The sequence below is a fragment of the Malania oleifera genome, chromosome 10, assembly GCF_029873635.1.
Source record: "Malania oleifera isolate guangnan ecotype guangnan chromosome 10, ASM2987363v1, whole genome shotgun sequence".
In the NCBI taxonomy this organism is placed as follows: domain Eukaryota; kingdom Viridiplantae; phylum Streptophyta; class Magnoliopsida; order Santalales; family Ximeniaceae; genus Malania; species Malania oleifera.
Window position 1 is genome coordinate 22,417,752 of NC_080426.1, and position 22,557 is coordinate 22,440,308.

Sequence of the window (22,557 nt, forward strand, 5' to 3'; positions counted from 1 at the left end):
AAAATTACAAAAGTTCAAAATAATGCAAATTAAAAAATATTATAATAAAAAGATTTATCTCCCTTTTTTGATGGTTAATAGCTGTGCAGAACAGAGGCTGAGTATTTTAAGCAGAGATTTTTTAGTTTTTATTATAACAATTGAGTAAAATAATTATAATAAATTGTATTTTTATTATAATATTTTTAATTTTTAATTTGTATTATAATATCTTTACATATAATAATTTTTACATATAATGCATCCCAGCTGGTTGATTTGTAAATCCTTTTCGTGGACAGAAATCCAGGAGATAATAACAGCCTAATGTCTAGTCTAGTCCCTTTCATCCCACCTAGCAAGTTTTGAATTTTAAAATGCAATTCAACTTTCTAGCCGTTGGGCTTCAGTACACCATTGTCTCTCAGCAACGCCTGTAGAGAAAACAAGTCTCCTCCCCCATCAACCTGTGGTTTTTTCTTTTTCACCCATTTAACCTCAACCACCTCTCTCCGTGCCTCTCAAAATCTTGATTACCCAGTTCAGATTTTGGCAGCTAAATTTGCAAGAGATGAAGGGAATGAAGGTAAAATTGCTGAAAAAACTGAAAACGATTCGGCAAATCGGTTATGTGAAACCAGACCGGGTTCTTCACGCCAATGCATCCGATGGGTTCGTCGATACTTTCACGAACGATAAAGTTCAAACCCATCTATTTCGTAGAGAGCCAGAGAAGAAGCAGATCGATCGGATCGGTGAAGCAGGACAGGAGCTCGACGTTATCGACGTTTCGGAGCTTATGAGAGACCTTGAAGACCAGGAAATGGAGTTCGATGACGATGTGGACAATAAAGAGAACATTGGTCTACCAGCAAACTCGAAAAACTCAATTGGTTCCACGGGCAAGTCAGACATTTTGGCTCCATCCGAGCTCAGATGCCGCCGGAGTGGAGCATCGGATGCCGCCGGATTATCAGAATTGAGAGTCGAAAATTTTATACACAACCCATTATTGGAGATCGACATTTCCTCTTTCAGAAGGCCGGATCTCAACTCCGGCAGCCTCTTCGACCCCAACCTCCTTGCGGCCTTCCAGCAGGCAGTGACAGAGCACAATAGAATTAGCGAAGCAGAGAGGAAAGCTCGAATCGATAAAGCGGATTGCGAAACCCGCAAAGATTCCATCGATGAACCTCCATTGAAGGCTCGTCGGGTTGAGGAGAAAGATGACCCTCTGTCGCATTTCGAAGAGAAGTGCCCGCCGGGCGGAACCGATTCGGTAATTCTTTACACCACGAGTCTCAGAGGGATAAGAAAGACATTTGAAAACTGTAACAGCATTCGGTTCTTGTTAGAAAGCTTCCGGGTACTGTTTTACGAGAGGGATTTGTCGATGCACAAGGAATTTAAGGAGGAAATGTGGACGATGGTGGGTGACAGAGGAGTTCCTCCAAGGCTGTTTATAAAAGGGAGGCACATTGGGGGAGCAGAGGAGGTTCTGGCGCTGCACGAGCAGGGAAAACTCCGGCCGCTACTTCAGGGGATTCCGATCGATCGATCACAGAGTCCGTGCGAAAGTTGTGCCGGAATTCGTTTTGTGCTCTGTTTTAGGTGCAACGGAGGCCGTAAGATTATTTCTGATGACTCGTCGGATAGGTGCCCGGAGTGTAATGAGAATGGATTGCTTATATGCCCAATGTGCTGCTGAATAAAATATATATATATATATATATATATATATATATATATGTGCAGTTCATTCAAATTTTTGTGGGTAATGTTGCGTTATAATTATATATTCTTCAATTTTTTAAAGTTGGGGGGTGTGGCTGAAGAAGTGAAAATGGATTGGATTGAATTTTCTTTGGCTTTGCTAGTTGTTTCATTGTTTGTGAATGGACCATTTCAGATTCACCATGTAAAATTAAAGTAGAATAATTTGAATGGGCTTTAGGAGCTTTCAGAACTCTCTCTCTTTGTTTTAATTAAAATGGCACTCAACCATGAAATTCTCTCTCTCTCTCTCTCTCTCTCTCTCTCTCTCTCTGTTTTTATTTAGGCTAAAATGGGTCATCCGATTGCCCCGGTCATAAGCTCCTAAAGACGGGCAACCGTCTTGGACAAAGGTGAAATATGGAGTTAGAACCCTGTGATTTACCTTATACGACGTCGATCGAGAGCGTCCTTAGCCTGGTCTGTAAACATAGGATAACCAGCGATATCAAAAGAAAAAGAAAAATTCATCCGATTTAACAAATGGGTAGATCCAATTTTCGCAATAAAAAGGACTTATGTCTAAATATGTCGGACCAAGTTTTTACTTTGTAACCTTGTTAACTTGTTTGCTGTCTCTCTGTTTCAGAAAAAAAAAATGCTCACTAAATTTGCTTAGTTAATCTTGCATAAATCCATGAGATATCTTGAGAATTTTCGAAATCTCATGAGCATTGGGAACCCATTTGACATTCAACATTTTCCTGTACAGCTTTAAGATTGTGATATCACAATTTGGTCTTTAGGTATTCCCTTTGTTGATCAAAAAGAAATTTCTTTCAACCCAAACAGGTAAGAATACGAGAGGATCAAATGCAGAATCCTGCGAGGTCTAAGTATTGGCATTATGGAATTTGATTCTTCTCTTCCTTCTGAGTTGTGACGGCTGAATTTATTCTACTTTCTCAACCTTCAATTAAAGAAAGGTATACTTTCAAGGCTATTTCCATCAAACTCTTTCTCATAATTATGCTTTCCTCCCTTCTCCAGGTTGTTGTTTCACACTGTCACCACCGCCAAGCAGATTTAAATTTGATTCTCTGTTTTATAATCATTTCATTGTCCGCCATTTCCTTCCACTTTTTTTTTTTTTTTTTTTTGATGATTCTCATTCCTCACTTTCTTTACTTCACTTTTCCAAAATTTTGTATATTCTTCTGATTGTCGTGCTAGGAATGGAAAGGATTTTCCCCTGTTTGGCATTTTGTACTAGTTTGCGGTGGAAACACAAGTCAATTAGAAAACCTCACTCTAAGAAACTTCTGTAGATTTTTCTGTTTCAATAATGGTAAATTGACCAGTCACTTCCAAATCTAAAACAGAAATTTCTTATGATGAATGTGTGTCTAATATAGCAAGAAATTAAATTTGAAATAATTGAAATGGCAGCTTATGATAAAATTGAAGGATCTTATCAAATTTGATTAAACAAATAACAATATTAGAAAGGATAACATTAAGGACACATGCGTCCGTGCATGTTGCTAGAAAGGAGCACACGCGCGTGTGCATGTAGCAAGTTAATTATTGTTTATATCATGTTTCAAAAATTAGAAAAATTAATCAAGGTTAAATCGGTTCATTTATTTAATTTTTAAATTTTTTAAAAAATAGAAAAAATTATTTGAGTTATTTGAATCGGATAACAAAAAAATGAGAAAATAAAAAATACCAAAAATGAAGGAAAAAAGTTTTTTAAAATCACTAAAAATTTTAGAAAAATTGTTGGAAAATTTTCAAAAAAAATTTCTTTAACAAATTTTGGAAAATTTTGGGAATATTTAAAGACTTTTTTTTTTTATCAAATTTTATGAATTTAATATATATATATATATATTTGTGTGTGGGTCCCAAAGATTAAAGAATGAGTAAAAAAATATTTCAGATTTCACTCATATTAGTTTTGAGTAAGGTTTATCTAATAAGATATCCTTCTTTGGAGGTTTTATTAGACATTCCAAAATTGCACCATATTTTATATTTTATTTTAAAGTTTTAATATTTATTTATTTTTTAAAAAAAAGTTAAATAAAAACCATTAGATTTAGTTTAGAGATAATTTAAGCTTAATTAGATGTCGTTCGTAAAACAGGTGTGTAGGGAGTGCTAGTACTTTCTCCTCACAAAACTGAACTTTTGGCCCAAACTCTAGTAAAAGTGACTAAGATTACTGGTTCTTTGACCCAAGATTTGTCTAAAAACTAATCAACGAGTAGTAATCAGGTGAACTAAGTGCACCTAAGTAAATAATAAGTTAGTAACGACTCCATCAAACTTTTAATATTATTAATTTTCGCCATTCTGAATTTTTTCCAGGACGTTCCGATAATTAGAATAAAAATAATGTCAATACATACTTAGAATAATTTTTATACTTTAGAATAAAAATAATGTCAATACATACTTAGAATAATTTTTATACTATTTTTCTTAATATTTAAAAATATTCTTATAGTAATAATAATGATGGCAATATAATTTGCAACCATAAAAATATTGAAAGGTAATGAGACATTTGATTATGATAAATTTCATTTACTCTGTATTTGGGAAGGTTTTAGATATAGATTTGTATTTGATTTTGATCAGATGTCAAATTTACCATAATTCAAATTTAAGGTTCGAAATTCATGCTCTCAAACAGAACATTATGGATGATCAAATTATTGATTTGATTACTCGCATTATTTGCTCGTAATTTAATGTGAAGTTCAAATATTAAGGGCATTTTTTTTTAATAGTAAGGAAAAAATACTTATCGAAAATACCAATAAATTTTTTACTTGACAATAGGGGTGCGCTTATACGTCCCTTGAGATATACTTCAATTGTAACGTCATGCTTAGATATTCATATAATAAAATCAGAATAAATAAAATAGTAAACCCGAACCCGTGGGTAGTGGGGATACCTGTCATACACAACAAAATCTAGTCAGCAGTAAATGTTAATCACAACCATCAACCAAAAATTCACAATACCAAAGTCTACTATATTCCCAAAAATACTGTATTTATATATACAATCTCCAAAATATTAAGATAAACGTAAGATCTTATAACAAAAATCTCCTAATCTTAAATCAGAACTTACCCCTCTAGTAGGGAAGCTCTACTCACTCAGCGGCGGTCCTGACCCGCCGGTCTTTCCGGGTTTCCGAAAATAATTTAAACTTGGGGTGAGACACCTTTGAGTAAGGGTAGATAAATTAAAATCAGTTGTGTGGCAACATGAATATTTATACTGTAATATATATATCGTACATTTCATATAGCATAAAGCATAAATCGTAATATGGTTAGTTAAACATATAATTTCATACTTCCAAGTAATCATACTAATAATGTATTATCTGATATAATCTATAATACCGAAAACTACCCAAAATGTATAACTAACTGATGTCATGTATTACTCCCCACGACGAGTTGTGCAGCCCGAAGGCGGGATCCGACAATGGCTGGCCGACCATTGCCAAATCAAAAATGTTTGTAAGTACGATGGGTTCGCCACACCCCGGTCCAGACTGCCAGGTGAACGTCTACACTCTACACTGAAAGTCACATCGACTATCCATCTTTCACTCCCTCGTGGGGTGGTAGCACCAATCAGATCATAGATATCTTATCTATAAGTTACGATATCGCGCTTTTGGAACTGAACTAAACTAAACTAATATCCGAGTTCTGATAACATATAGTACATAAACATATACTGTTTATCGTAAACCAAATAATAGCATTTCTGAATCTTATATTAACATTGTAACACCCCGACCCCGAGGGGCTTAGGATATTAACTTTTTACCATTGATTTAAAGCGGAAGCAAATAAACTCAATTATTATTAAATCAGAGCACTAATTATCCATATTACAATCATTTATTTCAAAAGAAAAAAAATTACATAAGCATAAATATCTGGCATCATACTAATATTTCTAAACAATCTTTATTTTTCTATTCCCACCTGCATGCTTGCTAAGCCTGATTTTCGACATGCTCTTCAGAGTTATCTGAAATAAAAATATGATTGGAATAAGACGACGCTCAGTAAGTAAATAAGATTATTATTAGTGTGTGGCAAAAATAAGTTTTTTTTAAAATTTCGTAAAACAATATTTAACATTATAACTTCAAAACTGTCTCTAGAATAAATATAAATTTAAAATTTTTACATAAAATTTTTACCATAACTATAACAGTAAAATTTTATAATCATATATTATAACTGTTAAATTAAACTTTTAACTTTAAAACTGTATAAATATTTAATGATAAATATACATATACTTTTCCTTATACGTTTTCTTTAGATCGTCATTTAAGTACTAAAATGATCATTTTCATGTAAACTCATACTTTTCCTTCAAATCATTAGTAACTTTGTACACATAATTAAATATGTATAAACATATATTGTAAAAACCAACCCTTAAGTTTGCCGTAAGTCATGTTTACCCCCATGATTGGGTTGTGTGATCCGAAGACTGGACTTAGCTGCCTGGCTGACCAAACTAAATCAACGTACTTAAACTTTAAGTGAGATTTTCCTTATTAAGTCCTGGTCCGGAACTAAGTGTGCACTTAGGAGAAATCTACTAACATAAATAACCACTCTGTAAATAGTGTGGGTGCACTCTGATCCGTATAAACTTTAAGTTGCGGTACCGAACATCTGTAACTTTGAGCTTTCGTTGCCATAAGGGGTTTTAAAATCATTTTATTATAATTTATACAATTTAAAATAATATCGTGAAAATCTCATCTTTACTCATATTTTCATAAAAAATGTAACGTAAAAATAAACTCATGCCACACAATTTTTGTATTAAAAATATATATAATTTTATTTTTAAATAAAAATAAATACTGAAAATTTACCCGAGGGGATTAGAACATTTCTTAACCTAAAAATAGATGCAAGTATATTAAAGATATAACTGGTATAATTAAATATGCGTAAAAATAAACTCATGAAAATTTTGTGGAATTAATTAACATAATTGAAATTTACTTATAAAATAAATTCAGGTATGAATTTTAAATAAAAAAAAACTAACATAATCAAAATTTACTTACTTTCTCCCTTACGAACACTTTAACTATCTCTAAGAAATGAGATCGGAAAGAGTGGGTGATTGAGAACTGACTCAAAAATTCTCTCTCCACCACAATTTCTTTCACTCACTAATTCTTCTCTTCCTTGAAAAATTGTTGTGAAAAATGAAAGTTGAAAGCTCCCTATTTATAGGAAAATTTTGGGGAAGAAATTAAATTTATAAAAGTGTGGGGAGATGGGGTGAAATTATAATTTTAAAAATTAAAGAATAGGCAAGGTATGGGTTGAGTATGGGATAGGGATGGAGGTCATGTGGGAGTGCTTGCCACCATTCCCACTAAATAATTTTTTTTTAATTAATTACTTACCTAATTAATTAATCAATTACTTAATTAATTATTTTATTATTTTTTTTTCTAATCATTATTATCATTATTATTATCATTGTTATTAATTTTAAACTACTTTTAGTATTTATTTATTTTATTATTTATTTTTGAACAATAATTAAATTTAAATTTTGAAAACTCATGTGGGCCCCCACATGGTCTTGTGGGCCTCACGTAGTCTTGTGGGCCCCACACAACTTCAAGACCCAAATGGATCGTACGTAACTCCAATAACTCTTATACGATTTTATGCATCCTACATAGTTTTGAGACTCGTGTAAACCTCCATACGGCTTCGGGACTCATGTGGGCCCCACACAGTCTTGTGGGCCCTGCATAGGATACCTATATTATTATTATTTTATCATATATTTTTACAAATTATATCAGTCAAAACATTATTTTATGTACTTATTTACGTATATAAATAGTGTCTTGTGGCTCCGGGACTCAAGTGGACCCCACACAGTCTTGTGGGCCCCACATATGATACCTATATTATTATTATCTTATTATGTATTTTTATAAATTATGTCTGTCAAAATATTATTTTATGTATATATACTTATTTACGTGTACAAACGGTGTCTATCCTATTTATCCTATGAAATTCCATTTTGACCAAGCCGACCTCCAGGGAGCGACTGAGCCACAATGGTCTCTGAGCACTCGCTTAGACAAGGTCTTTCTTAGACATCAAACATGGAATCAAGGATCCTACAGAAAAAACACTTTTGTATTGATATTAACTTAATAACCATTTTTATTATTTTATTATTATTGCGCTTTAATCATATATATATATTTTTGGGTCATCACAAACATAATAATTACGGCCTCGTGCCGAAAACATGAATAAATACGGCCTTGCGCCGAATAATATGAGTAAATATAGCCTTGCGCTAAACATCAATTATGGCCTTGCGCCGAACATATCATTTATTCTGAAATCATAATTTATTGTATTTATCATGTTATTCTCAAAAATATTTGTAAACATGCTTATTTTGTAAATTTGACTAAACATTGTATAATATGTATATATAAAATAATATTCATGCCACACAAATTGAATGAAACCGTATATTCTGTTTTGAAATCACATTTCCTGTACAATTGCAGCATTTTCCCAAACTTACATTTTCTTAATTGTACTCATATATAATCACATGCTTTCTAAAAATTATTCTACGATTAAATAATTGTAATTTCAATAGAAAATAACTATTTTAATTTATCCCCTTACCTGACAACTGAAAAACCCCTCTATAATATTGGTCTTACGCCTGTAAAAAATCCTAAGCAGTACCCTGAAAATGATAATTCCTATAACTAAACTTCAGTATTTATTCAAGTACATCATTTCCTTCAACTGTGGAAATACCAAATCTCAAATAAAAAGTCTTACCTCAACTCAGGGATGAATTTCAAAGGAGTTCCATCGACGATCTGCTCCAGCAGATATGCAGAGAACTTCTCTAGGAGCATCGTGGTGGCTTCAGATTCTCGAACCGGCGGAAATCCGACCCAAAATCGAATAAAGAAAGGTGGAGAACCAAAGGGAGGAGAGAGAGAGGGTTCTACGCCGAAAATTATGCTTAAAAATGAAGTTCGGCCTATTTATACACGGGCCTTCGTTGACGAGCCACGTCACCTCATCGACGAGGTCAAGAAGGCTCATCGTCGACAAATTCTCCCCTTTGTCGACGAAATTCAAAGTTGCCCACAAATCCCTTTCGGTATCTTCTCGTCAATGAAACTCACCCTCATCAACGAATCCCCTATATTCGTCGACGAATCCTTAACCTAAATTCCTAGGTTATTACTCTCAAAGTACAATGTCGTCGATGAAGTCTACTATCTCTTTCTGTTTCTATTTCCATTTCTATCTCTATTTACTATTTAAATACCATTATCATTCGGGTCATTATATTAATAGTTAGAATAAAAGTTGCTCTCAGACATAAGCTCAGATGGTAAGGAGGTTCCCTAGAAAGCTGCTTATAACGGTGGATCTGGGGTTCAAACCATGCCGCTTGTAGCATACATACGAATTTACCTCCTAAGTGTTGGCAGTGGGCATGGCTGACATAAGTGTGAGATTAACCTGATGCGTAAGCCCAAGAAATCCGGCGTACAAAAAAAAAAAAGTTAGAATAAAAGTTTTTGTATTGGACATCTCAATTTTAAATATTGGAATGAGGGAAAATAGTTGGGATGAGAAATGGACCATCTCCAATTATATATGGATAAGAGTTCAATGTTGGTGGCATGTCTTCAATTTTTATTTCAAGAGAATGGGTCACTACAAGTTAAATTTACTTTTGGCCACTAGAAATTTTTTTAAACTAATCACTGTACAGTTAAATAATTGTAATTTCACCCAATATTTTGTCAAATATATTTTACCCTTTTTTTACTTAATGCAATAAAAAGTGGTTGAATGTCATCTAATTCCAAATTTAGCTCCCTAACCTAAATATAACTTGACCTAATTTCTTTTAAATTGCTTTGGATAAAATATTTTATTTGGAAAAAGAAAAGGAAAGGAAAATAAGAAAAAAAAAATTTTTTCACTATATTTTTCTCTGTATACCAAATACCATTAAAAATGAAAAAATTATCAATATGATTAAAGAAAATAAAATATTAACGATGTGTAAAATTAAATATTTGTTTATTGATTTGGCAATTTTTTTATCTTATTTTTCACTTTACTTGATAACTAAACATTAAAAAATGGAATCTCTCATATTTTCATTTCATTTTCCTAATATTTTTCAAGTTCCAATGTGCCATTAAGATTGTGATAAGTTAAATTGAGTCAAGTTTCAAAATAGTAAAGTTTGACTCATTTAATAAACAAACTTCAAAATTGAGGATGAGCTTAAATAATTTTAAATGAGTTGAACCCTGTTATTTTATTTTATTTTATTTAACTTGTTTATTAAATAAACCTATTACTAACACAAATGAGTCAAGTTGAATCTTAAATAATTAAAAATAAGTGATTAAATCATTCAAAGAATCTTAATATATATATATATATATATTGATTTTAATTTGAAATCAAATTTATGGCAAGTTTATAAGTGGAATTCTAAATAAGCTAACAAATGGGTTAAATTTTTGAGCTTATATCCAATCAGTACAAGTCCAACATTGAACTTGTAAGTGAGTAAATCTTTCAACAAATTAAATGAGCTAGTTTACAATCTTAGAGAAATGAAATGATTTAACCTTATGTTTGGATAGCCTTCGAATTTGGATAAGATATAAAATAAATTTATATTAAAATTTATTTAAATCCACGGAAATCAAAATACAATATGTAAAATTTATGCTCCAAAACGCAACATAACTCTAACTTAATTCTTTTAATTGGAAACTTTAAAACTCAATTAAAATTTAGTTATTTTATTGAAGTGAATGAGTTTTGAGCTAATATCAAGTATATTATTGAGTAGCACACGAGGAGATTAGTACATTTAGAACCCTAATTATAAATTCAATTCAAGATTAAGATTTGAATATAGTCCATTTATTGGATTCATTATAATTCAATGACCCCATAAGTCGTTGGATCACTTACTTGTTAAGGTGGAGGTAGATTAGAAAAACATATTTTTAGGTGATTGTGAATGAGGGACATAATGCATGGGTGTGTGCCCCACTCCTATCTTGATTTTTTTTTTTTAAAATAACTTCACATTTGTGTTATACCATTCATATCACACCTGTTAGCATAGATGAGTCCACAAGTGAGTTTGATACATATATGTTAATACTAACTTGATCTAAAAGTTTAAGTCTATTACGTTTTAGTATGTGAGCTTTAATTGCTTTCCTTTGAATAGAATTCGTCTCCCTTATGGTAGTAAGCCTAATTTTCTAATAGTTGCTTAAGTGGGCCTTGTCACTGCACCTTATGTGTCTCGAGTTGCATTTCACATGCCTTTGATTAGTCTTGACCCTATTCGGATCCATCTTCCAAGCCTAGATGATCCTTATTAGTCTCGGTCACATACTTGGTCCTCCAACTGTTGGCATTAGATGAGTCCATGAGTGGGCTTGATACATATAGGTAAACACCAACTTGACCCAAAAGCATAAACATATTGGGTCTTGAGATTAACTATGTATATAAACACTCGTCATTCACTCAAATTTTTCAATGTGAGACAATCTAACAAGTGAAATTCTCAACAACACCCATGCACAATGTCCATATGGTTGATATGTTGATGTCTCTTTCAGAGCTACACTGAGGTATTTCTCAAATATCTTTTCGTGTGTGTGTGTGTGGGACCTCCGTTCCAGGGGGACCTGATACCATTCGAGCTTTGTAAAGAGAAGCCCTCACTATCTCTTTGCCCCTCCAAGTTTTATAGGTCGTCATGGAGCAGCTATGTCTTGTAGTAATTTTTAAATACAAAGTAAATACAAATAATATATATATTTATTTTAGTAAAAAAATATTTATTATATATTTGAGTTCAATTTAATTGATCTATGAGCTTGACATGATTTGAAGATTTTAATTTAAAACTCAACTAAAACTTGATGGACTAAGTTTCACTTTTGCAATAATTGCTTGAATTAAATTTGATTTAATTATAAAATATATAAATACATAAAACTAAATGTATAATATAAAAATAATAAATTATTAAAACTTGATTAATCATATATATGATTCTACAAATTACCAATAATTCGAGTTTTTTAACATAATAAATTTGGCCTTCGAGTGGGAGTTCAAGCCGAGTAGCTCGCGGGTCACTTGACTCGCACGCGAGAGATCAGGCCATTACAGGAAGGACTGGCAGGGTCCCTCGGCGAAAATGGCATTAAACTATATTAATTATTTAATCAACTCAATCTTCCTCTCACGCACTCTCCATGAGCTATCGCCTCCACAGCTTCATCCCCCTACGCTGGAGCGCCATTTGCAAACACCCCTTTACTCTTTCTTCCCGTTTCAATTCCAGGTTCATGACAACCTGCAAACTTATTCACTCACACACACTCATGACATCCATAGATCGACAAACGTAAAGAATTTCCTGTATGGGTCGTTTGCATTTCCATAATCCAAAGAAATTTCCATACCCATCTGAAAGAGGCTAATTTCTTTTCGTGTGTGCGTGTGTTCGTCGTAGGGTTTGGTGTTGCAGTGGCAGAGGCAGACCCGGAGATCACATGGAGGAATTGGATCCCTCCAAGGAGTGTGAAGCTGTAGTGGGTGATCCTCAGTTGCTGCAAAAGAAAATAGCGGCAATTCAAATGGCGGGTCCTGCCAAATTACAGGTTTTACGCTGTATTTACTTGTATGCTATTTTTTTTGTTTTCTTCATTTTTAGTTGCTCTCTCTCCGACTCCGAGATTTATATTTTTAGCATTCTCCATTTTACCAGTGGTAATCGCCTGAGATTAAAAAATTTCACAATAAAAAGAAAGAAATAAAGAAAGGAAGAAAAACCCGGAAAATTTGTTGGGGACCTAGAACTTAAGAGTGTTCCTATATGATAGTCTGCGAACATGGGCGCGCGCGCGCGCACACACACACACACACACACACACACACACACACACACTCATATATATATTAGTTTCTGTTATGCGCATCTAACCATACAATTATGTAATCATTACATTTTTATTTGTCTAATAGACATCAAATTTCTTTTTTTTCCCTCCCTCTTGGAAATTTTGATGGAATCATTACATTTTTTTTTGCGATCAAGGATCAATGATGGGGTCTTAATTCTTCTTGAACCTCTGAAAACATCCTATATTTTTGTTGCCTTAAAGTGCTAATTGTTGTGGCATGTAATGTTTCCAATCTGTTTGTTGGTTGGTTTGTTTGCTTTTAAATTGTTAAGATGCTCGAGTCGCTTGTTTCTGTTCCTTTCTTGAAGAAGGTTACAATATTCATAACACAGTCTTGTTCAAATTTCAAGAGAAATTCTGACACAACACTGACTTTAACAAATCTAAATTGAGTATACTTTTTCCTGAATGTCAGGTAATTGCAGATTTTGATGCCACACTAACACAGTACTGGATCAATGGCAGTCGAGGGCAAAGTAAGTTGGTCGTGCTCGTGATTCTCAAATGATTGTTAACTTTTTCTTCAATTTTGATGTATACATATTTTCTTCAATTTTGTTGCCTTTTTCTTCAATTTTGATATATACATTTTTTCTTCTAAGTTTCTCTAATTAGACTTGTAGGCAGTCATGGCCTTTTGCAACAGGGGAACCCTGTGTATGATGTGAAGAGACAGAAACTATATGATTATTATCATCCTTTAGAATTCTCCCCAACAATTCCAATTGAGGAGAAAGCTAAGCTCATGGAAGAGTGGTATATATTCTAATGATCCTCTATTTCTTTTTGCTTTTTCCTTGCTAAAATCTAAACTAATTGAGCTGCTTCCATCAATAATGCTTTAAGGTAAACGGTGTAATAAAATTGAAGACTCTAATTTCTTTATTGCAGGTGGGGAAAAACCCACTCTCTCCTTATTGAGGGAGGCCTTACTTATGATGCAATTGAGAAGTCTGTGGCTACTGCCAACATTGCTTTTAGGGAAGGTGTAGTTGAACTTTTTGAGTTTTTGGAGGTAAACTCTTTTAACTTGTTCCAGCATTTTGTCGAGCATGATACTGCATGGTTCATTGCGTGCAAGACTAGCAGTGTAATAAGGCTTTGATCATTGATAGCATGAGTTAACTTTGATATAGCAAGTAGTCCATGGTGATCAAAGTTTAGTTTGAGATAATGGTTACTTTTGGTTTGTGAAATCTTTATTCCCGGGAATAGAATGTAATTAAGTGGGATATAATAACTAATAAAAATGGTAAATAGATAACATAATTTGAAAACAGCCTGCAAAAGCTTGCTTTATTCCATGTAATAGGATAGGAATAGACATTCGCATGGCAAAATTTGGGAATAGTTATTCCTTGTTTATTCCATGTCATAAATTAATAAAAATATTTGCGTTGTCATTTGTTTTCTCCTGAAAAAATATTTTCTTTTGTAAGCTATCAAATCCCTATACTATCACCATTCTATTCCTAGAAATAGGTATTCTACACACCAAATGTAACCTAAGACTGCTGGCAAATTTTGTTGATTCAATGTTTCAACTTAATACATTAATTGTCTTAGATTCTTAGTGCCTTTACTGCTTGGTGTTCTCCTTCTAGAGTTCGGAAAATCTTTTAGAATAGAATCTGCAACTAATAAAATTTGAAGTCTAACTGAAGAATTTGCTGGCAGATTGCCACCTCAATTTTATTGTGTTTCCTCTGATGTGCAGGATAGAGATATTCCTGTTCTTATATTTTCTGCTGGGCTTGCAGATATTATTGAGGAGGTTAGTTTAGAAAATTTTCCATTGTTGTAATTTCCCGAACATGCCGAGTTTGTTAATTTCTAGCTTCAATTTCCACCTTTTTACCATGATGCCTCTTCTGCTAATTGTCCCAGGTCCTGAGGCAGAAACTTCATAGATCTTTTAAGAATGTTAAAATTATATCAAATCGGATGTTATTTGACGAGGGTGGCTGCCTTGTGTCTTTTATAGGTATCCTTCTTATCTTGGTCAAGGTTTAAATTTTTATTTCAACTAAAATTTTAAGGCTTCAAAACTACAGAATTTTTTTTGGGAATTTCAATTCCAACTGCAAAAAATGATAAAAACTAGTAGTAAAACATGGAAAATTTTCACGAGATGTTGGAAATTATTTATGGACATGATTTTATATTATTATATGATAGCTTACATATTGTAAATAAGATGTATAAATGACAAGTATAAGGTGTATGATAAAACAATGTGTATGATAGATCTAAATGAAATTCATAAATCAACTACATATTAGTTCATATGCAAATGCAACTGACTTAGCCGTTAAAAGGTTGACTTTTGTTATAGTGATAGCAAAATTTCAAGATACTCGAAGCCATCATTCCTATCCTTATCTTGTAATAATCTTAATTTTGATAAATAGACATTAGAAAGAGGTCACTTTATAAAAAGTGATAAAAACATAAGCCACCAATTTATAGTAAAATCCATAAATAATAAAAGGGCTGCCCTGTTTACCTTGAATTTATACAAGAGATTGTTTCCATGCCTTTAACCGGTGACCTGGTCACATGGCGACAATTCTACTGCTGCGTTAATGCCCCTTCAAAATCCATAAATAATAATTCAACAAACATGTTTTATCTTTTTCCAAGAATTTTGTTTGTTTATTGTGATGCAGCTGTATTAATGCGGTCAGAAAAATCAATTTATTTGATTAATTAATAAATTTATTACTTTGATTATAATTACTCATAATACAGATGATCAATAAAAAAATTATTTATTGAAAAAAATTATAAACAAAGATTGAAAATATATTTATGCACAAATTATTATGAAGAAGGTGAAAAGTTCTGACTCAATATCAGTACCCTGTTAAATGAATCAAAACAGTTTCTCAGAAGATGAATGTCTGTTAAATGAATTAAAACGGTTCCACATAACCTAAAAAACTGAGAACAGGCTCCACTAAAATGCAATTAAAGATTTTTCCAAAGTATTAAAGTTTTGTTCGAATTTCAAACACATGAAATTCCATCCAAATCAGTAGATTTATTAAATGAAATTCTTTGAATTTGTCAAAATTGTGTACATGAATTATAAAACCCTCAAAATTTTCATCACAGTTTTACAAAAGTAGTGCTACATTGAGTTCTAAAATTGGAGGACTTTGAAGTCAAATTTCAATTTGAAAGGAATTTTGTTCCATATAAAAATTTTGACAAATTTTGCTGGAATCTTGAGATTTTTTGTGAATTTTGGATGATTTGTGAAAACTTCGGTGGATGATTTGTAAGGTAGGAATTAGATTCCATTTTTAATTTGAGGGTCATGGAAACTTGGAAAGCAAAAATTTTGATGGAATTTTCAACCATTTCATTGATCCTTGTATAATAATTTTACAATATTCTTGTGTATAAGCGTTTGTATTTGATTGTAATGTATAGCATAAATTTCCCACATATTTCCGTCAATAATTTGAAATGCTTAAGTAGCTTGTAGAGTGGCGGATATTGACCATGAAGCAAGAGGGAAGGGGAAGCCATGCTCAAATCAAATTCATTTATCTTAAACGTACTAAACCTTAATACATCATGATTATTTATTGGAAATAGGAGTTACAACAATTATGATTAAACCCTTAGATTAAGATCCCTAAGACTCTAAAATTAAGAATAACCCCTGTACTAGTAATAATTAATTTGTTAAATATTAATGATCAATAAAATAAAAAATAAAACTAATGGGCTACAGCTCGAGCTTGCTTCTTCAAAGAATGAAGCCTCCTAATAGGCCGAAATTGTCTAAGAAAATAGTTGCCATCAGTCCTACATTGCTTTTTCCTTGTTCAGAAAAAAATTGAACTTGAATTTTGAAGTGCAAAAGCATCAAAAGCAACATTTGACAGACTAGAATTCTATGAAGTCAGATGCTTGGATGGTGCCACAAACGCATTCTGTGCTAGCCAGAAAGAATGAGGCAGGTTCAATGTATTGGTGGCAATAGGAGCTTCTGCTGGGAGGAGAAACTCAATCTGCGGAGTATAGACATGCTTTACTTGCAGGCATCCTTGGCTGTAAGCTCGGTGCCTTTCCTCTCACCTATCTTGGTCTACCATTGGGAGCAAAGTTTAAGGACAAGAGTATTTGGGGTTCCATTGTTGACAGGTTTGAAAAGAAACTCGCTGGTTGGAAAAGGAACTTTTTGTCAAAAGGTTCCAAATTCACTCTCACTAAAAATTCTCTGTCCAATCTGCCGATTTATTTCATGTCTCTTTTCCCTATCCCTAGTGCAGTGGCCAAGAGATTAGAGGGTATCCAAAGAAGATTCTATTGGGGCAACAAGGTGAGTTTTTCAAATATCATCTTGTTAAATGGGGAGTGGTTAAACAACTTTTACAAAAAGGTTGGCCTTAGCCTTAGATCCCTCATCATCTTTAATAGGGTCCTTTAGGGGAAATGGCTTTGGAGATTCATGTCTCAGAAAAATCACCTTTGGAGGGTTGTCATTGCTGTCAATTATGGTATTTATCACATCGTTTGGACTCCTAAAGTTTCAAAGGAAGCTCATGGTACAGGTGTTTGGACATATATCAGAAGGGGATGGGAGAATTTCTTCCCTCTCATCTATTTCCATGTGGGAAAAGGAGCGGATGTTTTCTTCTGGCATGATACTCAGTGTGGTAATTTACAACTGAGCTCCTCTTTCTTTAGACTTGTGAGCAACAAAGATACCCTTATTAGCTGGTGCTTGGAATCCACCAGTCAAGGGATTGTTTGCGATATTCTTTTGAATAGAAATGTTTTTGATTGTGAACTTGATATTTTTACAGATTTTTTCAGCAGTCCCTGTGAGTCTCATTGTCGGGCCAGTTCTTATGAGCCTAAATGGGTTTTAAGAAAATATGGGAACTTCACTGTCAGCTCTTTCTGTAAATGCCTAAGCTCCCCGGCTGGAAGCGGCACTAACTTCCCTTGGAAGCTGATTTGGAAAACGGCAGCCCCCTAAAAGTTTGCCTTTTTCATATGGTTAGCTACTCTTGGGAAAATCCTTACTATATACAATCTTCAGAAAGAAGGTCTCCCTCTTGTCAATAGATGCTTTTTGTGTTTGGAGTAGGAGGAATCAGTTGATCACGTACTCCTGCGTTGTTCTTGAACCAGAAGAAATTGTGAACTTAGCCATGTCCATTGTAAATCAGAAATGGCTCGCTACAGCTACAGTAGGAGGTGAACTATGGGCTTGGAAAGGGTCGGATCTAATAAGGAAAGGAGAAGATCTCTCTCCCTCATCCTCCTTGCTATTTTCTGGGCCGTGCGGAAAGAAAAGAATAAAGAGCCTTTCAAGGAATTCTCTCTCGAATTCAGGCTGTCATTGGCCATTGGATTGCTATATCTCTAGTTTGCATTCTGGGCTAGTTGAAAGGGACCCCTTTGTAATCCTTGATTTTCTTGATACTTTTTAGTAAGGGGTGTTTCTTTCTCGTTGTTTCTTTGTACTTGGGTGGCATCCCCTGAGCCTTGTTATATATGACTTATCTTTGCTGAAAAAAAAAAAAAAATGGAGTGTAGACATGCTTTTCAGATTCAATTGCCATTCTTTGAACCATCTGGTGGGTACAGTTTGCAATCCATTGTACTTGTCATCAACATGGCCAGATAATCCATCACACCCGTTTCTGTGTCACTAGATCCTCCATATGATTATTTTCCTCTTCATAATGAATGCCAGGTACCATTTGTTATGTTAAGGCGGACCACACATTCATTGATAATGGTTTGTGTAACTTGTAATAGTCGAGTTGCGGTTGTTCCTTTTGAAGCATTAATAGTCGAGTTGCATTTGTTCCTTTTGAAGCATTCTTTCCCTTATATGCATGGGAGAATGGAGAATATGATATTGAGAATGGAGCAGGGGAAGGAGAAATCAGTACTCGGCATGTAAGGATGTTAAATCAATTAAACAATGTTGGTAGCAGCCTTCAAATCCTGAAATCTTTCTTATGGAAGTAAACTCATGGGGATATCCACAAATTCCAAAACTTATATGCTTTCTTTGGGGTGGCTATTTGCTTTTTATTTTGGCTCCTTTGAATACTTTTTGGAGTCTGTTATTTCTTTTTGGCAGAAAAAGGAATTTCAAGTGAAAATAAAATAAAATTAAGGAATAATTTAAAAAAAAAAAATACTATTTTGAATCAGTTCAGTCTGATTTGCTTCAGCTGGGTTTAGGCTGGTTCTGTTTGGTCTGGTTCAGCTGGGTTCAAGGTTTGGACCAGTTGGGTTTGGATAGAGACATTTATGCCAACTCAGTATAGGCTTTGGGGATATGCTTATTCTGTTGGCCAAGTTCTTATAGGATTGGATGTGTTTCGTCTCGATCTAAGGTATAGTATAAGGGTACGAGTTAAATTAATTTTTCTTCTTTTTATGCTTTTGCTCTGCTTTTGGTTGAGTTGGCTGGCAGGGGAGAATGATAGTGCAAGAATATGTCGAACATTGTTTTTTCTTGCAATAGATTGAGAAGGGAATAAAGGGAGAATGTGTTGGGAGATAATACACCTAGAGCAACAATCACACACGAAGAAAAATTCAAGCACATCCACACTGGAACACCGGATTTACGTGGTTCGGTCCAAACTGACCTACGTCCACGGGAGCACACACTACTGCATTATAAATTGGAGAATAAATATAAGGAGGAGGAGCCACACTGCTTAACTCTACTCTTTCTCTCTCTCACACCTCAACTCTCTGCACAACACACTTTGCGCTTACAAGACAACACTCAGTTCTCTCTGCAACACACCTCACTGCATACACCAACATAACAATCACAACTCCACACACACGTATATATATACAAGGGGGAGCGGAGAGTTCAAAGAAGGTGGCTGCAGATTTCAACAAAATCTGCAGCGTAGGTGGCGGCCGGTCTTCAGTGTCAAAAGCGGTGGCTGGGTTGGTGCGGCTGTCGGCGACTCCACACCTGCAAATTCAACAATCTCCCACTTGGAGATGGAGATAGCATTTCAACCAGTGTATATGCAAATGTTGTGCTCATGTCTATCTTCAATCATGAAGACCAACTGAAGTTGAGCATAACTTCAGTTTCTCTGTAGTTACCACCTTTGTCAATATGTCAGCTGGATTTCTGCTACCTTGAATCTTTTCAAGTGTCAATACTCCATCCTCTAATAGAGATCTGATGAAGTGATAACGCAATCCGATATGTTTGGTTCTGGAATGAAATGCGGAGTTTTTTGCCAGATGTATTGCACTCTGACTGTCACTGTACAAAATATTCCTCTCCTGCTTTAACCCAAGCTCTGTCAACAAACCCTGAAGTCAAATCATCTCTTTGCTGGCTTCTGTCACTGCTACGTACTTAGCTTCTGTAGTGGATAGGGCAACAATCTTTTGTATCTGCGACATCCAACTAACAGCTGTTGTGCCAACAATGAATACGTATCCGGTGGTGCTCCTGCGGTGATCAATTTCACAAGTAAAATCGGCATCTACATACCCTTTGACTTTCAATTCTCCTTTGCCGAAACATAAGCACTTATCAGTAGTGCCTTTGAGGTACCTGAAGATCCACTTCACTGCTTCCCAGTGAGTCTTTCCTGGATTAGACATGAATCTACTGACTGCTCCCACTGCTTGGCCAATATCCGGTCTAGTACAAACCATAGCGTACATGAGACTTCCAATGACTGAGGCATAAGGTACTTTAGCCATGAAGTCCTTCTCTTCATCAGTCTAGGGAATCTGATCCTTAGAGAGGCGAAAGTGTCCTGCCAAAGGTGTATTTACTGCTTTGGCGTTACTCATGTTAAACCTCTGTAGAACACGGCCAATGTACTCCGACTGAGATAGCTGCAATGTTCCTTGTCGCTTATCTCTGGAGATTCGCATCCCAAGTATCTGCTTCGCTGAGCCTAAGTCTTTCATGTCAAATTTCATTGACAATTGCTGCTTCAATTTCCTGATCTCTTCTATATCTGGTCCTGCGATCAACATGTCATCCACATATAACAACAGAATGATATAGCTATATCGATACCTCTTGAAGTAGCAACAGTGGTCGGCATTACACTTTAGAAAATCATTCCTGTGCATAAAGCCGTCAAATTTTTGGTACCATTGTTTGGGAGCTTGTTTGAGACCGTACAAGCTCTTCTTTAACCAGCACACCAAATTCTCTTTACCTTTCTCTGAGAATCCTTCTGGTTGATACATGTAGATTTCCTCATCAAGATCACCGTGAAGAAATGTTGTCTTCACATCTAACTACTCAAGATGTAAACCCTCTGAGGCAACAATACTCAGAACAGATCTGATGGTTGTCAACTTCACAACTGGTGCAAAAATGTTGGCGTAGTCAATTCCTTCCTTCTGCTCGAAACCTTTAACTACCAACCGAGCCTTGTATCTCCTGGAGCCGTCATGCTCTTCTTTGATTCTGTACACCCACTTGTTGTGAAGAGCCTTCTTACCTTTGGGCAACTCAGCTAGTTCCCACGTTCTCCTGGAGGTGAGGGACTTCATCTTGTCTTTCATTGCAAGCTCCCAGTTGCTCGCATCTCCTGCCTGACATGTTTCATCATAGCATTCGGGCTCTCCTCCATCTGTAAGAAGTAAATAATTTATATACCTTCTGTTTGGTACATGAGGCCGAGTAGATCTCCTAAGCTCCGGAGCTGGAGTAGGAGACGGTGGTGCGACGATCTGCTCCACTGGTTCCTCCACCTGAGGATTCTCGGTATTTTGCTGTTGTGTCCCAACACACTCTGGGACATCATCCATATCTACACAGGTTGATTCTCTCTAAACTGGTTCGGTGGATTCAGCTGTGTGTGCCTATCTTTGTACATCACCTTTTCATCAAAAATCACTGCTCTGCTTCTGATAACCTTTTTGTTTTCATCATCCCAAATGCGGTATCCAAATTCATCTCCGCCATAACTGATGAAAGTACGTTTCCGGGATTTCGGATCCAGCTTATCTCTGACATGATCATTGATATGTACATATGCAATACAACCAAAAACTTTCAAATGTGAAAGTCTTACCTCTTTGTTACTCCAAACTTCTTCTGGAAGGCAATAGTCCAATGGTACTAAAGGACTTTTATTAATCAAATAAGCTGTTGTGTTGATTGCATCTGCCCAAAACATCTTTGGCAAACTTGACTGCATACGCATGCTTTTGGCTTTTTCTGTCAACGTTCTGTTCATCCGTTCGGCTACGCCGTTATGTTGAGGCGTACCTGGCACAGTTCTTTCCATTCTGATACCATGCTCAAAGCAGAATTTCTTGAACTTGGTGTCAACATACTCTCCACCGTTATTTGTTCTCAGCCTTTTGATTTTCAAACCAGTTTCGTTTTCTACCATCGCTTTCCAATTTTTAAAAGCATCAAAAACATCAGATTTAAACTTCAAGAAGTAAACCCATACCTTCTATGAATGATCATCGATAAATGTGACGAAGTAATGCCTTCCTCCTGTAGACGAAATGGTTGTTGGTCTCCATACATCTGAATGGACTAGCTCTAGTCTCTCTTTCTTTGGGGTACTGATATTTGCCTGGAAACTAACTCTCTTCTGTTTCCCAAATATGCAATCCTCACATGTGTCGATCTTCACCGACTATAAATCACTCAACTTACCCTTTGAGTGCATCACCCTGAGACCCTTCTCACTCAGGTGTCCTAGTCGTTGATGCCATAGGTTGCTATCATCATTTCC

At 34.8% G+C, this 22,557-nt stretch overlaps 2 protein-coding genes across 5 annotated transcripts in view; both read left to right on the top strand.

The window, feature by feature from the left end:
- Nucleotides 1-427: 427 nt before the first annotated feature.
- LOC131166125 (uncharacterized) lies at nucleotides 428-1,970 on the top strand. Its single transcript, XM_058124430.1, has one exon. The coding sequence runs from the start codon at nucleotides 551-553 to the stop codon at nucleotides 1,685-1,687; it is 1,137 nt and encodes a 378-aa protein (XP_057980413.1). The 5' UTR covers nucleotides 428-550; the 3' UTR covers nucleotides 1,688-1,970.
- Nucleotides 1,971-11,966: 9,996 nt separating this feature from the next.
- The window catches only part of LOC131165978 (uncharacterized), a 30,207-nt gene continuing 19,616 nt past the window's right edge, over nucleotides 11,967-22,557 (top strand). For 2 of the 4 annotated variants that reach the window (XM_058124172.1, XM_058124173.1), the window contains exons 1-7: nucleotides 12,035-12,269; nucleotides 12,364-12,511; nucleotides 13,230-13,290; nucleotides 13,438-13,570; nucleotides 13,706-13,829; nucleotides 14,532-14,588; nucleotides 14,702-14,798. In XM_058124172.1, coding sequence (XP_057980155.1) covers nucleotides 12,046-12,269; nucleotides 12,364-12,511; nucleotides 13,230-13,290; nucleotides 13,438-13,570; nucleotides 13,706-13,829; nucleotides 14,532-14,588; nucleotides 14,702-14,798 — 844 coding nt within the window. In that variant the 5' untranslated portion in view covers nucleotides 12,035-12,045. Of the gene's footprint in view, nucleotides 12,270-12,363; nucleotides 12,512-13,229; nucleotides 13,291-13,437; nucleotides 13,571-13,705; nucleotides 13,830-14,531; nucleotides 14,589-14,701; nucleotides 14,799-22,557 lie in introns of all 4 variants that reach the window. The other 2 variants (XM_058124175.1, XM_058124176.1) reach the window with 2 other exon arrangements.

Excerpts from the sequence above, each read along its gene's own strand:
- LOC131166125 (XM_058124430.1), top strand. The coding sequence starts at position 551 with ATGAAGGGAATGAAGGTAAAATTGCTGAAAAAACTGAAAACGATTCGG.